Source organism: Perca flavescens, chromosome 3 (assembly GCF_004354835.1).
Source record: "Perca flavescens isolate YP-PL-M2 chromosome 3, PFLA_1.0, whole genome shotgun sequence".
Lineage (NCBI taxonomy): Eukaryota > Metazoa > Chordata > Actinopteri > Perciformes > Percidae > Perca > Perca flavescens.
In genome coordinates, this window is record NC_041333.1 from 26433555 (window position 1) to 26450710 (window position 17156).

At 42.2% G+C, this 17156-nt stretch overlaps 1 protein-coding gene across 2 annotated transcripts in view; it reads right to left on the minus strand.

The window, feature by feature from the left end:
- The window catches only part of ankrd13b (ankyrin repeat domain 13B), a 45011-nt gene that overhangs the window by 6743 nt on the left and 21112 nt on the right, over positions 1-17156 (minus strand). The window contains exons 2-14 of one of the 2 annotated variants that reach the window (XM_028573349.1): positions 16401-16536; positions 14487-14611; positions 13359-13404; positions 12764-12907; positions 12303-12372; positions 12132-12254; positions 8698-8764; positions 7809-7890; positions 6126-6190; positions 4586-4722; positions 3640-3797; positions 3216-3404; positions 1088-1251 (exon numbers count right to left, since the gene is read on the minus strand). In XM_028573349.1, coding sequence (XP_028429150.1) covers positions 1088-1251; positions 3216-3404; positions 3640-3797; positions 4586-4722; positions 6126-6190; positions 7809-7890; positions 8698-8764; positions 12132-12254; positions 12303-12372; positions 12764-12907; positions 13359-13404; positions 14487-14611; positions 16401-16536 — 1506 coding nt within the window. Of the gene's footprint in view, positions 1-1087; positions 1252-3215; positions 3405-3639; positions 3798-4585; positions 4723-6125; positions 6191-7808; positions 7891-8697; positions 8765-12131; positions 12373-12763; positions 12908-13358; positions 13405-14486; positions 14612-16400; positions 16537-17156 lie in introns of both variants that reach the window. The other variant, XM_028573348.1, reaches the window with a different exon arrangement.

Here is a 17156-nt window from a genome sequence, read left to right on the forward strand (position 1 = left end):
CCCTGGCTTGCAGAGGGCTGTCAGTTGAGTTTCAGTTTATAAGTTAAGTTTCAGGTGGCGTTTGTGTGCGTCAGTGACCACAAGTAAGTTACAATTATATTATATAGATAAGTTAATATTAGCAATTTATTATCGAGTTTACAGTAAGTGACAGCCTTTATCTCCATCGTATAGCTTTTATGGCATTCTTATGGTAGTTTCCGTTTTGAGGACATGTTTAGCACTGTATATTTAAGTAACGAGGGAGTTATTAGCCTCAATTGTGTTTATGTTAGTTAACATTTATGTTTATTTTTGTTTCCTTTAGAACCACACCTATACTGTAAAGTGTCTAAGATATAGTGCCTGTGCATCTGTATTTGAAGGTGACTAATTTCATAACCAGTAAGAGTCCCAATTACAATACTACTCGCTACGGCGTAAACTGACACGCAATCACAAGGTAATGTAAGTCAATGGAGGCCAAACAGCGTTGAAAAACACGCTACAAAGCAATTATGCGTCTTGATAACACACCTGAATGGCATACGAATTGGCGTGTCATACATACGCCACATAATGAGATCAGTCTGCGAAAAATTTAACCACACATCGCTGCGACGCACATCTCTCGGCCGTGGCTTGGTAGCGTTGCATTTCCCTGACTCATTTCCTGGTTCTCCTTCCCCATAAACAACATGAAATCAAGGAGAGGGTTAACTTCTTCCTGCTACAGATTTCCCACCGTGGTCAGAAAACACAGGGGAGACATTTTGTTTCCCTCACTATGACTAGAGCAGTGAATGCTCTAGAGTCGCTACTCGCTCTGAAGCTAATCACGTCACTCTCTCACGCACTCTACTACACCGCACCACACACACACACACACACACACACACACACACACACACAAATGCCGGCCCTGCTATTAGATCAACTCACACACCAACGCACAAGTACAAACTTCAGGCCACTTACGTAGGCCTCGGCGAAAGCTCTGCATGGAGCCTCCGCAGGACCATAAATCAAGCTTAACTGAGGAGGGGGCGGGGCTTTCTTTAACTTCTGAACAGAAGATAAGATAAAATCAGTGTCACAGTCAGCCCACCTGATCATATTCGGAGCCGGCCTCCAGCAGACTCTGCTGTATGGCGAACTGCAGCAGGTCCTCCTCCTCATCCCTTATGCTGTCTCTCTGTTTGCCCCCCAGCATGGAGTATCCAGGCGGAGGCTCAAACACACACGGGGGAATCTCTCCGGCTCGACATGACACTGCAGCACACAGGGGGAAGGCAAAGGGCAAGAGAGGGGAAGGAGTGTTATCTAACAGTAAAGGAGATTAGGCTAAAGGAGAGGAGCAGGAAAGGAAAAACAGAACAGTCATTTCTGAGTGAAAGAGATAAATCCAGAGTTAAAGAAGTTGTGTCAGGTAATTTTCCTTCCACACTGTTGTTGTGTTCCACACACTTAACTTACTCAACTGCGTGTATTTTCAAACCTGAATAAACCTGCATGGACGTTTAACTGTCCCTCGGCTGTCCCTGCAGGCTCCATTGCTTTTTAAATGATGTATTAATGTATAAGTGTTTTCTATGTTTACTTTAATGATTAGAGATGCTGCTTGTAAACGTTTCCATGCGCGCAGAAATGCCACTGCAGCTGATATCGTCGGATATTTAAGCAGCAAAACTAACTGTAGTTATAAACGGGACAGAGTGAACAGAACTAGACCTTTAGATTCTGAAATAATCCTGATGAAGCGTCTCTCAGACGATCTTACAAATGATTCTGTCTGTCTGACAGCAGCTCTGCCATGTTCCCCTTTTAGAGAACGTTAATAATATTTTCCTCGTTGATTGTGTATTATTTCACCAACCTGCTATTAATCAGAATGTTAACTGTATGATCTGAGCGGCCCGATCCGTAACATTAGATTAACCACGGAGCTGCGGATATTAGGCTATTGCTTTCTCTCTCTCCGGTTTTCTCACTCTCTCCTCCTCTTGCTCCGTCACAACTCTATGTTTACATGCACAACATGACATCATGACTTCGCGTAAACATACACGCCACGTGACTTTCCTAAAGCCAAGTGGTGTGTTATCTGTACGCATTTTGAGCTATCTGCGTGTGTATGTCTACGCTGTATACAGCGGACGGCAGTCTGCAACGTCACAACATAAACATACACGCCACTTTCTAAAGCTACATGGCGTGTTATCGTGAGGCTACGTGTTATCGCGAGGCTACGTGTTATCACGAGGCTACGGTTGGTTTTGGGAAACGTCACACGTGGGTTGGGTTTAGGAAAAGAAGAATGTGGTTGGGTTTAGGAAAACAACAAACGTGGCAAGGAAATATCACCCGCGGGACACGATCCCCGCTCTCCTGGGTGAAAGTCCTGTGTTTCACCCATCCTCCACCCCGACCAATCTCCCTACTTGGATTTTCACCCTTTCATACTACTCGCTACGGCGTCAATTCACACGCAAACGCAAGGTAATGTAAGTCAATGGAGGCCAAACGGCATTGATAAACACACTAAAAAGCAAGTGTGCGTCTTCATGACACGCCAATAATGGCATACGAATTGGCGTGTCATACATATGCCACTTCATGAGATCAGTCTGACATGCAGCGGGTGAAAAGTCTTCCGCGAGGATACATCATCGTATCCCCGATGCTCGATCTTCACTCCTCGACGTGCATTTTAGGAATTGGGACGTCAAACATGGAGCGCAGAGAACGATTTCCGGGTCACAAGCCCGAGGATCGAGGAGTCGAGATGGTACAAATTTGGGAATTGGGAAAAGCCCTATAACTCAAGTTAAAGCATTTCTGCAAGATAACATCAAGGATTTCCAGAGAGGTTCCTACTGAGTGGTCCCACAATAAAGAATGTCTTTCCTCTGCATGGCTTCAGCTTTCAACGTGGCTGTGGGGATTCTGATCAGGAGATAGGATGATGAGTAAGCCATAATATGTCACACAACACAACGAAAGAACATAACCTTGCATCCAACATCAGTGATAAATACTGCTCATAACTGTTTGTGTACTGACGTATGGGCCAGGTTCTGCAGTAAATGTTAGTGAAGATTTATACAACAGCTTGTTGAAATAATTTGCAGAATTTACAGTTGAGCTGAGACTGAAAAAGAAGAAGATTTCAGAAAAGACGGCACTATTATCCAACAGGAAACACTATAGGGTGTACTATTGGAGTGTGTTCTTACTGGTGGAACTGGAGCTGGAGACGCTGGAGGAGTCACTGCCTGGGGAAGGGGTGTCTGTCCTGGGGGTGTCCCTCTGTCCATCCCCCTCCACCCCCACTTCGTTGTCGGCACGGACGCCCGTCCCCTCCTCGCAGCCGTTCAGGTTGCTGAAGGTGATCCTGGCATTCAGGATGTGGTAGAGAGGGATCTCTGAGGGGAGTCACGAGAAATGGACCGGAAGATGACATTTTTTGTGTTATTAAGTTATCTATTTGCATCAGTCTCATCATCCAGTTAACCATGCATGTCCTTATATCAACTCTTATTTTTAGTAAGCAATGTTTTCTGTCCTTTTTACTCACTTTATCCCTATCTATTTTAATTTCCCATCATTTTAACTTCACTCGCTCCATCCTTCCATCCATCTCACTCTCCCAGCACTCACCAATCTTGACAGGGAAGCCAGGCGGCAAACGCAGAGTTATGAAGTCACGCAGCTTAGCGAACAGGGCGTTTGAGATCGCCATGAGATCGATGATAGGCACCACTTGTTCTGCCAGGGACAGAGGATGGGACTCGCACAACCACAACTTGGCTTTAAACCTGGAAACAAGAACACATACAGACTCTTGAGGATACTGATAAGGTGACTAGTAACAGAGTTTGCTGATGAAAATGACAAAATACAATTCTGACTCCAGTATAATTGAAACAATTTACAATAGGCTATGTCCTCATTTAAGTGATTAGCTCTTTGGCCAGAGATACACAAAGATATTGATTGCATCAGCTAACAGCAACTGTCTACAATCTGCTGAGTCGAGTTCAAATTGAGACCAATCAATGTTTATATTTTAGCTTGTCTGATAATGAACACAGCATTGAGAGACAACACAGCATTGAGAGACAGCTCTGAAACCTGAAAAACGTCTTCATGATGTCCTGTCAAGTTTTATAGTTGCCAAAAAATAGTGAAACTGACAACTTAAAATGACAGACAGGCAGATATTCAGTTAAATGAACACTGGGCAGACGATTGGACAGCAGGTTGGCAGGTGGAGGAGAGAAGCTATCATTAGCTACCTTACAAAAGAAATAACATAACATTTTTCAATTTATCCTGAGAGACAGTGCAGGCTTCCTTCTTTTGGTTAAATAGTCAAGATGTGTCATGAGCTGTGTGAATATATTGTTTGTCCGTCTTTTCCCATCAGGATCTAGGTGGACGGCTGATTTTATCCGTGTGGGTGCGTGCGTGTTTGAAAGAGAAAGAGAGACGGTCTACTCTGTCCATCAGTTTGTCAGCTCTGGCACTTGGCGGTGCGTTTGGAGGGCGACTTCGCTGTATGTATATCTGCCTGTCTGTGTTCCTGTCTGTCTGTCTGTGTCACCTCTGGGTCTTAGTGGTGAGCTGGCACGGGTGGCCGATGTCCCGCTGGGTCGGGGACGAGCCGGGGTTAAAGTATTCCTCAGCCGTCAGCGCTGCTGGGTTGGTTATCGCAGGACAGGACATCTGGGTCACCAGGGCCTGCAGAAAGTAAATAATGACTTTTAAAAATCCTGAAAAAAAAAATAAATAAATAAATTAAAAAAAAAAAAAAAAATATATATATGTGTGTGTGTGTGTGTGTGTGTGTGTGTATATATATATGTATATATATATATATATATATATATATATATATATATATATATATATATATATATATATATATATATATATATATATACATATTCATTTTTTTATTTTTTTTTATATATATATATATATATATATATATATATATATATATATCATCAAAAGGATTTTTATTCAATACCAGTGACTCAAAGATTACTTTACAAAGTGCAAAGATTTCTGGCTTTTCAAACTCACTTTCTCAGCTTTATTCTCCGTTGTGGAACAAAACACTCACCACCTACTGGGATTTCAAGGCTTTCCTCTTACCTACTGACATTTTCAACAGCTCAATGAAAGAAAAAAACTTTGCTCAAAAGCCAAAACTTAAGAACAAATGACAAAGCAGTTTTTTTCATTCTAGTATTTTACATCATTATAGAAGATGCATCTGGGTAACGGTCTAATTAGTAGCTCACTGTCGACTGTTAAGTTTGAATTAAGTAAACCTGTCAAAGGCAGGCCACCATTACGGGAGGAGGTAGAGGCTGCTTGTGAAACAGGAGAGCAATTATTTCTATGTTGTTGTATTTTCCTTCCAGTTGCAGTCAATTCATCACAATTAATTTAGGGTTTGGAAAAATTAAAATTGCATTGCAGCTCTACAGTTGCACAAAGTATCTGCAGAGCTTACGTCAAGACCTATAAAAAAGCTTGTCTCAGTGTTGTGTAGAGAGGACAGAGAGGCATTGAGCTCATAAGAGCAGAGGTGACAGTGAGGGGGAACAAGTAAAAAGACAGAATACAGAAAGAGGAGAAGGAGGGGCGTATGAGTCATAGAAGCTCTCCAGCAGAAACAAATTAAAAAAACATAATCAATATTGGAGCAGGTTGGAGCCTCTCTGAATTATTGTTTTACTCTGCAGGCATGCTCTCCTGTTGACACAGTGGACAAGGATTCATACACCCACTGTCCATCCAAAGAGGGAAGGTGATGGTGATGATGCTAATATTGAAGACGATGATTCATTCGTGACCAGCACCAGAGCCCATTAATCACTGCTTTCAGGTAAAAACATCCTTGTTCCCAGTAGTTTGTTTTTATTTATTAGATTGGGTTTAAAAATATTACATTTCCTCAACCCATAAAACAAATTTAAAAAAACTGATAATTAAATAATTAAGTTTGGGGTCCCCTGCTGGAGCTGCTCCCCCCGCGACCCGACACCGGATAAGTGGACGAAGATGGATGGATGGATGGATGATAATTAACCACAATTAGGACTTAATGTGTAGATAAACTGTCCACTTACCCCGTTGTTAGGCCCCATGTGTTGCTCAGCAATCCCAAGAAAGTTCTGCAGTGGAGTCTTCCCCCCTGCTCAGAGACACAGCAGTGACGAGTTAGACTGAGAGAATAGTTACACAAACTCCAACTGCCCTGTTAGTCTGAGTCTGCTAGTCTGTAAACTCATTACATTGAACTGAAGTATATTGTGTTTTAAATAGCTAAATAAGATCAGAGTCACTCCAAAATATGTTCTAAATATCATTGGATCTGAAACCAGAAGCAATATGAATTTCATGAAAATAAGCAGGAAAAAAACGTGTTTGTGTTAGGTTCCCATCACTCGTAGTGAAAACCAGATTGAGAGCGACGTTTCGAGGTCACACAGTGAAGGAAGCGTTTGTTTTTAAGAGTGCCATGATATATCCAGCAGCCGCTGCTCATTTAGATATGAGAGAGATGGGAGCAGCAAAGAAAACATGAGCGTGGGTGTGTGGCTTGTACTTTCAGACAGAGCTGGTGCTGTGGTTGTCCTCCATAAACAGAAACAGCATGAGTACTAAAAGGTCTACTAATGATAGTGAAGTAGTGATGTGGTTAATAAGACAAGTGTCCACATGTTGGCCTTTGTCCCACTGATCTGTCTACAGCTGCTGCTTGACTCAAGATACAGTATGTGTGTCTCTCTTAGGATATCACTCAAACGTTTTTGTACAGTGTTGACAAAATGATGATAGGTATAGCACAAGGTAAGGGCAAATGGAGTAAGTCACTCATTCAAGAGTCACTGTAGCGCTTCCAAGAACAGTCCACTCCTGCATACCAGCAGAGTGCAGATGGGGATTGTGACCTGGAAGAATGGAGGGAGCCCTCAGAGGAGCATGTGATGGTTGATCCTTGCTGACAGCGACAGTCCGGGGAGGGAGGACTGCTAATCCTGTTTGATTCATGATCTGAACCAGAAAACGAGACGGAGCCACCGAGCAAACGGAGCCTCAGGGTGATCTCATTGAGCTCAGGTGAGAGGGACTACTCATCAGTGACTCTTTTCCCGGACATTGCACAGAGAGGATAATGGAGAGATCCAGCTGCTGCAGCTGTGTTGGACCTGCACATAATGAACACCTGGATGGCCTAAGACACATGTGTCAAACTCAAGGCCCGCGGGCCGAACCCGGCCCCTGGCAGGTTTTGATCCGGCCCCTATATAAATTTAGGTTCACGATAAATGTTGGCCCGCCTAGTTGTGCACCAAAACAAAAAGACAGGAAACTACACTTTCAAACGGCAACTACACGACACTGGTAGATTTGCTGACTTTGAGACTCCCAGAAATTCCCAGAGAAGCAGAGAGTTTTCGAAATTAAAGCTGGGAAACAGGTTGCTGTGAGTCGACTTTTAAAATGTAACCTTTGTTTTGCTTGATTTGCTAAATTCTAAGATTTCTAAGGGAACTATTTGCTAGGCGCTTAGGGCTTTATGTGGACCAAACTGTAAGTGAGAAGACTATATGAGACATGGAATAATACAGTCAAAGATATTTGACTTTTTCAAAATAAAAGCATGAAAATAAACTCTACATGTCTGGCCCTTGATGCGATTATCCTTTTCCAGTGTGGCCCTCTGGGAAGTTGAGTTTGACACCCCTGGCCTAAGACGTGTCGATGTCTAAGGCACTGAAGTACAGCTGAAAAAAGAAGTTCCTTACCTTTTGTCTTGTTCTTGTTCTGGTCTGACAGATGGTCAGTTCTGGTCCTGGTGATCAGCTCTACATTGGATGCTGCGTACACCTGACAGAGGAGGAAACCATTAACTCTTGTTCTGTTGCCATTGCCTTAACTTCCTCATTGTTTGGGACCCCAGTGCTGTATGTGTGATGACAATCATTCTGAAACAATAATAATGAAACCTATATCATACATGCCAACTTCTTCAAGCTACAGTTTAGAGAAGAATACTGGAATGCCTCACCAGTGACCACAAAAAGGAAATACTCATTAATGATTGAGCATGCTGCCGATTCTGAGTTTTTACACTGGACGACGGAAGTGGAAATAAGAGCTTAAAAGTGTCCAGTAGGAGAGCAGCTCAACAGAAGGAGTTGTTTGTTTACGTTTTAAACCCTAAATCAATGATGGAGAAAATAGATGCTTTTCAGGCAGCAGTATTTTACTGTAGAGCCTATCTGAAGTGCTTTTAAACCACTAATGATTGGTTCTGGGTGTCTGACTCCCTCCAGGGGGTTAAGAAAACAAATGGGGTCAAGGTAGTGCGTGTCTGCGCGATACATAGCCTTCTTTTTTTTTCTTTTTTTCTTTGACTTGATTTGATAGGCCATCTGGTCTTTTATGTGCTGATTCATTTATTCCTCATTTGAGGGTAAAGAATTCAGGTTCCAGAAATCCATCTGTTATCATTTAAATGTAGAAGGCTATGTCCTCAAAAGGTTTTAAAATAACTTTGGGAGCAATTCTTCCTGAAAATTATCTCTTCAAGTGAAATGGACTTTCAGGAAATGTCAAATTGAGCTGTGACAGCAGTGGTTTCTCTGGACAGTGTGAGAGATCAGTGAGCTGTCCGAGCAGCCTGTGCTCTACCTTGGCTTCATATCCATTCACCGTCTCAGTCTTCTCGCTCCTCCAGCCCAGTATACCCGTCTTGTTCCTGCAACAGAGATTCGACACATCAGTTCTCTGTGGTCTCCACTTCCAGTCAACACACAGTTGCAATCACACACATTCTGCAGATATGTACCTGGGAATACAGATTTGATTGCAAGTCACAGAATCACAGTTTTTTTTCTCTATAATGTGCAGCCTGAAAACATTGCAGCTATTGTCCTTGTTTGTCGTCTGTGAAGATCAACAGTTCGGTGTGCAATTAGGAAGTTAGTGAGGCATATGTCATCTTCATGATCTATTCACATCACTGAACTCCTTTAGGACCACACCACAGAAAGTGATATTTCAGGGAGGATTTTTTTTCCCTCCATATTAGCCTTTTTAATTCTGAGGTCATGGAATCTTACATCAGGTATTTTTTTTTAACATATTTCAAATATGTGAATATTTCTGAAGAATGTTCAGCCATGCTAGTGGTGTGGCTCAATAAAGATGGCAAAGTCAGTCTGTTGGTAAGTCCATCACTTTGGTCCAACTAATTATTATACTAGTTATAATAAATTGAGATCAATTTATTATAACTAGTATAATAATTAGTTGGATTGACATGAAACTTTTGTACAGCCATCCATGTTCCCCTCAGAATGAATTTCAGTAACTTTGGTGATCCTTTGACTTTTCATCTCGCACCATAATCAGGTCAAAAGTTCAAGATTGTGCAATACTTTTGGTTTATGACCAAATACCGTAGTTCCATAGGTGCAGGCATCTGATCTCCCTGGCAGGACGCAAAAATAATTTCATAATGCCCTTTTGTACATTGTAGATCTGGCACCTGTTATGTCAGTGTTGCACCCCAATACCCTATGGCCTGACCAAATACCTGCAAAACTAATCGCAGTCCTATCAGCCTCATCTACTTGTGTTTTGTGCTAATAAGCAAATCTTAGCATGCTTAAAAGCTAAACTAAAATGTTAATTATGGTCAAATAAAATGACCTGCTAAACATCTGAATGCATGCTGATGTTAGCTAAAAGCATCGCTGCACTCTCACAATGACCGTATAACCATGTCTCATGTTCTCCACTTATCACTGTCAGACAAATTTATGTCCCCGTCTGAATTTTGAAGTTATCATATCACATCTCAATTACTGGGTGTTCAATAAACTCTGTACTCCTTACCCCAGCCCTAAAACAGCAAAACTGCAGTGCTGTAATTTTTGTGCATGGCTGCGTAAAGACGTATTAACTGCAGAGGTGGATGTCCTGTCTGTGGTGCTTGACAAAGTGGTTCGCTCTAAAGCATCATAAAAATATTATTGGCATGTTAGACAGGAGTGCTGACCAGGGAAAATGCACAGAGGTGACACTGAGGTATAAGTCTGACAAGGAGATGATTACCCCCCCCCCACCAAAAAACCTACCACCTCTCTGTTGTTTCCCTCTCCGTCTTCTTGCTTTTTATCTGTTAACATTTACTTCCTGTCACTGAGTCTTTTTCCAACGATTCATCTATCTTTCACTGTCTCTCCGCAGTCTTTCTCCCTTTTCTTCTTTTGGCTCCAAAATAATCGACTCCCCCTGTTTTCGCATCTGTATTGTACTTTTGTCCCCCACAGTCTTGAGTCCCATTCATCTTTCTCTTCCTGTTTCTCTGCATGTCTTCTAATTTCCCTCTTTCTGTCTCTGTCCCATCCATTTTTCTCTCCCTCAGCCATTTTCCTCTCCTTCTCCATCCTCCTCATCTTTTATCCCTCCTTTCACCCTGGTCTTTACCATTTTCTCCCCTCGATCCCTCTTTGTCCAAAACTTTCCTTGTCCTGTCATCCCTCGCTCTTTCTATCTGTCACATCAGTCTTATCTCACCACCTGACCAGAATAAGATGAGCTTCGTCCTCTCTGCACCTGATTGGCCCATGTCTACGTTCTTTCTCCTTTCTGCTCCTTTTCATCTCTCTGTCGATGTCACTTTATGTGAAACTGAGCCATAAAACTGTACCATTAGCATAATAAAATGCTCCTAAATTGAATACACACAAGCCACCTGCTCATCCAATTTTCTTCTACCCCTCTTCTCCATCCTTCTCCTAGTCAGCTTATGTCTTGTCTGCCTCTTACATTGATTTTGGTTCTGCTATCTGCCTCTCCATCTCCATGTTGACAGGTGCATCTTACTTGCAGTACAGTGTTGAACTTTTTTGAAGTGATTCACACAGCCTGAAGCTAATGTGTGCCTCACTACTTCCACATCACATCTACTCCTAACCAACACATTTTATTTAGGGATTTAGTTTAGTTTAGTTTGTTTATTTTTCACGGACAGTGATATTCTCCATTACTTTACATGAGCAAGGGTTAGTTTAGAAGGATAGCCATGTGTTAAGGACACCCCCATAAAACAATAGAAATAAACAGTAAATACTAAATTAGTGTTAATATTGTAACAGTAACACAAGTTGAGAAGAGCCGTAAAGGCAGCAAACTGACTCAGTAAAGTCAGTTACAAGGCAATATCTAGCTAAACTATTGCTAGCTTTAGGAAAGTTAGCTACCATAAGCTAAGTATGCCTGTAGCAGCAAAGCCCCTGAGTGCATTTAAACAAGTCATGGTTTTTAATATTAGGCTACTTATGAATTCAACTTTCCATTTGTTACAAGAGATTGTCTTATTTTGTCTTTCAAAAGCAAAAGGATTTTAGAATTACGTTAATAGTTTAATAGCACTTTAATTCCAAGAACATTTCCCCTCGGCCCTGTTGTAGATATATGTCAGCAATATGTGGTGTTCAACGAAATCGTTTCCTGGCTCCACTTCCCCCTGCACTGCTGCACTTCAGTTAGTGTTTTCCTTTTGTGAAATGCGTTTTGACAGCCACCAGAGAACATGCCTGAACTTGTTCCACTCGTCTGTGGGTTGAAGCGTAGGAGCCGGCAACAGTAAAAGAGTGACAGAAATTCAACAATAAAAGAGTGATTTTCTCCTCTCAGGAAAAAAAAAAGCAAGCACTCAGAGCAGAAAATGTCCTGAGGCTGAATTACATTGTGTTGTACTGAGGCTACTGTTGGTGGAGAAAATGATTATTGTGCCTGTTCAGTGGCAGATTTCTTCCTGTATGATGGTCGCAAAATTGGATTCTGAAGGATGTTATATGAATCTGATTTATCATTCTTAATGTTTTAGATTTTCTGCTGGGCTTATGTTACAGCTGCATCAAGAAAATGACACATCACCAAGTGTTCTTAAAAATTTACAGATTTGAGAAAGAAAGAAATGCACCACAAAATGACAAAAATGGTGCACAGTCACTACTGGAAGGTTGCTGCACCACTTGACTATAACTGACATAGCATTATAGCATATAACATTCTCATATTCATATTCTGCATGTATCAGTGTTACGTCTGACCTCTCGAAGGCAATGTTGCGGGTGTCCAGCTGAGTGGTCACCACGGGGCCAGAGAGCCTGGCTGCTACCTGCTCATCGCTGGGCTGCATCGCCCCCAGAAGGCCTAAACTGGCGGCGTTGCTGCTGCAGGCGGCGCCATTCCCCCGGCCAGATGAGAGGGCTGTGAGAGACGAGACGCACAAAGTCTCGCAGAACACCAGCTGCCTGTCATGGTCGACCTCCATCACCTCTGCGCTGGAGTCTAAGAGGTAAGAGGATGACGGACAGGAAGAAAAAAATGAGGGCAATGTTAATAGAGGCAGATCATAAATTGAAATACAAACATGCCAAATGAGGCTGAAAGACACAAACATACGCACCTCGCAAACTAAAGAATATTATGAAGGGACTCAAAAAAGTCCACCGAAAGAAGAGGAATATTTATAAGTAGTGAGAGGAAGAAAGAAAAATAGAAAACTGGTTGAAATAATGAAGAGAGGAGCCATTGGCGAATTAAATGAGTGGAAACAGCCATTTGATAAGGCTGCAAAGAGGCAGATGGTAAGCTACTTAGCTAAGCATAGCACAAAGACTGGACAAAATACACCCTCACACACATTCACACACAGTAAGTCTCGAGTTTGACCTCGGACCTTGTCCCCTGAAAATGAAGCTGCGGTTTCCTCTCTGCCAGGTCATCTGTTCAAAGCCCATCAGGGTGGTGTCAACGCGGAGACACTGACCACTCTTCCAAACTCTGTAGGTATCACTGGGACAGATACGAGACACCAGGGGCACTAAGGACAAACACAGACACACTTTATCAATCAATCAAACTGGGACATGTCTAAAGGATATGCACAGAATTGAATGCAGCTGCTCTCTTTCGGGTGTTTTCCTTTGATTTATGTTGGCAGTTCTTGGCCTCCCATAAATTCCTATATTAACAGATACATTTCAGTAGTTGGTTGTAACAACTATTTACACATAAAAACATAAAATTATAGTCACAAGTCTATGCTATAAATTAAATAAAATAAAATTACTTCCACTTGTGGGTTTTAAAGCACTTAAGCTAAAAAGCACAGGCTGTTTAACTCTAAACCAAAGCCACTTAATACATTCTGTGTGTGAGCATCACACAACAGGAAGAAACAGCCCTCTTTAGCCCCAAAGGGAGATGATAACATGATTAGTTCTGGACTGGACTGGACTGCTTTACTGACTGGAATGAAAGACTGGACTCACCCCAGCTGGTAAACTCCCATTTCATCTCCACGTAGAAGTCCTGGGCCTGGACAGAAAGAGGCAGAAAAGAATGAGCTAGAGAGAGAGTTGTGGAGATAGAGAGTGGTGAATTTAAAGATGGCTAGACAGAGAGAGAGAGGGGAATAGCAAAGTGGAGGAAAAGAATTGCAGTGATGCTGCTTCATTGTCTGTTCTAAAGATGGGGGAACGGGCACAGAGAAGTGGTTATGTATGTGTGGGTTAATAATAGAAGTGATGGATGGATGCTGAGGAGGATGATGTGGATGGGAGCAGCAGCAGATGAAGAACGGTGTTCGATGTTTGCTAGTGCATGTGTGTGTGTGTGTGTGTGTGTGTGTGTGTGTGTGTGTGTGTGTGTGTGTGTGTGTGTGTGTGTGTGTGTGTGTGTGTGTGTGTGTGTCGGGGAGCCAGCTGGAGCAGATACACAGGAGGACAGACAGTGTGAAAGCAGTTCCCTGCATCTCTGCCACTGTTCTCTGCAGCTCTACTGCTGCAGCAGCTTAAACACGATCTGCTGCACCTCAACGCTTTCCTGTCAGGATTATACCCATCAACCTCTAGGCTCTCCAGTATCAGCTTGTCCATCGCTGCTATTGTGCCTTTAAGCGTGGCCCTCCTTGCCCCTTTGGGGGAAAGTGATGACTCAAATTACCCAGAGACAGAGGGTTGGCAACATGGAAACATATCACTTGAGTGAATTGCCCTTGTTGGGTAGTAAACAAAGTTATTAATACCTTCAAACAAAAAACAAGAATATTTTATCATAAAACAAAGATATAAAAAAGGTTGATCTACATTTCAAATGAATGCGTCTCTGCTGAAAAAAAAAAAACCTTGATGTGCCTTTGTAGTTCGTGTATGTTTTTTTCATGTATGTCATTTTTTATCTGTGCTTCTACGTACACACTTGTGTTTGTGTCTATGGAGATGTATGTGGTCATGGGACTATCTTTTTCCATGTGTGCATCAAAGTGTGTGTGTGTGTGTGTGTGTGTGTGTGTGTGTGTGTGTGTGTGTGTGTGTGTGTGTGTGTGTGTGTGTGTGTGTGTGTGTGTGTGTGTGTGTGTGTGTGTGTGTGTGTGTGTGTGTGTGTGTGTGAAATCCCACTTGGCGCAGTCGCTCCAGCAGGATGGGGATGCCCGCCAGTCTCTTGGCAGTCCTCTGGTAGTCACGGTAACGAAGCACGAGACGCACCAATTCCGGATCCCTTGTACTCACCGCCTCCTGAAGAACTGAAAGGGAGAGCGATATGGAGAGTAAAAAAGAGCCAATCACTCAGACCTCATCTAAAATTCATGTACGTGACTCATGAGCAATTTAAGGGGGGCAGCGAGAATTGCCGAATCTGAAGTAGGCCAAAGGAAAAGCTGGTAGGACCAATTACTGCAGCTCGCCCATCATTCATCAGACTGCCACTTTGCTGTTAATCTTACAGGTTCTGCACTTGAACAGTTATATACCAATTTCCTTTCTCTTCCTCTAACAGCAATCATGCAAGTAAAGGCTAACACACAGTTGAAACAAAGTACTGTACTGTATTTTACCCACTGACAAGATACAGTAATCAGATTAGGACAAACAAAAGAGGATTACTTAATGATACTCTGCAATCACAGACTCCCAGAAACATTCATGACAATATGAAAGATTGACTTTCTAGTGCTTAATTCATCACCAGCAAGACAAAAAAACATATTGCGTTCCATGCACAGGTTAAGTAGGGAATGACGGCAAAACACTATTGGACTCACAATAAAGGGTGTTAAATCAGCCAATACAATTTCAAGGTTAAAAAATGAATTCATTTCATGCTCCATTAGTCTCCCTATGCCAGACCAACCCACTACATTTGCACAGTGCCAGCAGATAAGAGGTGTCTGGCAGAAGCCACTGCTCTACTAAAGAGGTGGTGAAGAAAAACATCAGAAGTGGTTTGTATTTTCTAAAACAATCAAGAGGATGTAAAATGTATGTAAAATAAAAAATAGACCCAGTGGGAAATGTTGTGCACCATTTCACAATACAATGTATGATATATCATACAGTACGTATTATCATAGTCCACATATTGTGACCAAGGGCATCACAACCGACACAAACCACTTGTGAGTTTTTCACTGGTTTACTGCAGATGACACAAGAAGGTTCCTTTTCTTTTAATTCTTTTTTTCTTAAGATCATTTTTTTGGACCTTTTAGGCCTTTAATTCCACAGGACAGATGAAGACCTGCAGCAAAGGGCCGTAGGTCGGAGTCGAACCCACGGCCGCTGCGTCGAGGAGTAAACCTCTATATACGTGCACCCGCTCAACCAACTGAGCTAACCCGGTCACAAGAGGGTTCTTTTTGTGTGTAAAAGTGGAACATTTTCTGGACATATCATCTGAATAATAAAATAAAACACATCACAAAATGGGCCAAGCAACCTTTTTTTTTTTTTTTACTTCCAGAGGGTATTCATGATGAGACTGACACCACTTGGAGAGCTTGTTGATATCAAATGTGCCACAAGTAGCATTTTAATGTCATTAAACTATTTAAGATTTTATATTTGTATGATTTTAGAATGTATAAAAATTAACAAGTGTTAGCCATAAATCATTTCCACATTTAATTTGAGATATAATTTGATTTACTATTAATACAATTATGCCCACAAGAATGACCAGATTCATTTTTATCCTCAAAAGGAGGCAAAAGGTTCATGGGAAATGTGCTCATACGTTTTAACCACTATAATTATACCACAGTGTCATTATTACTTTGACAAGGATATATTATTGTATAAAATGCTGCATGTAGTGTCTTCATTTTGGAACACACTCCTATCCCCAACCCAACCACCAGAATGCATTACGTATACTGCACATTGAATATGCTATCAGAACTAATACTTCTCCACACACACACGCACGCACACACACACACACACACACACACACACACACACACACACACACACACACACACACACACACACACACACACACACACACACACACACACACACACACACACTCACCGGTCCATCCATTGCGGTTCTCCTTGCTAACATCAGCTCCGTGCTGCAGCAGGACCCTGGCACAGTCCAGGTGGCCCAAGGTGACAGCCAGGTGGAGAGGAGTCCGCCCACGAGGGTCCAGAAACTCTAAATCAGTCTGGATGGAAGAAAAGGAGGAGGAGGGGAAGGAGAAAGAAAAGAAAAGACAAGGAAGAAAAAGGAGAGAGAGAGAAAGAGAGAGAGAGGGTGGAGAGGGTAAAGGAGGGGAGTGAGCATAAAGGTAAGAGGAGCAGACAGAGAGAAACAAAGTAGGAGGAGAGGAAATGGGGGTTAATTGTGTGTCATTGTAGATCTCACACAGAGGTGGGGGGAGACGAAAAACATAATAGTGACGCAAGTGTGAAGATGAGGACAGAGAGATGGAAAGAGAGACAGGTAGGTGCTAATTGATCTGTCACCACTCCAACATGGTACACTCCTGTATCCCACTTATTTTCTGGGTTGGATGGATTGAGTTTAGTTAAACACAGATAGGACTATCTGCGCCACAGCCAGAGCTGTTTAAGCAGCCTTCTGTCTGTTACTACTTAAACGGTTCAGAGAAATACCTACAAAGAGCAGGTAAAGTAAACAAGGAGTATATTCTCAATCTGCCATGTTTGCGAGCAAAAACACGTTTTTTTCTTCAGTAACTGTCCGACAACAACACTGATGAACAAAAAGCACAATTACTGTAATGCTGAAGGCATCAATCCAGCTCTCAGCTCCACTTTGTAT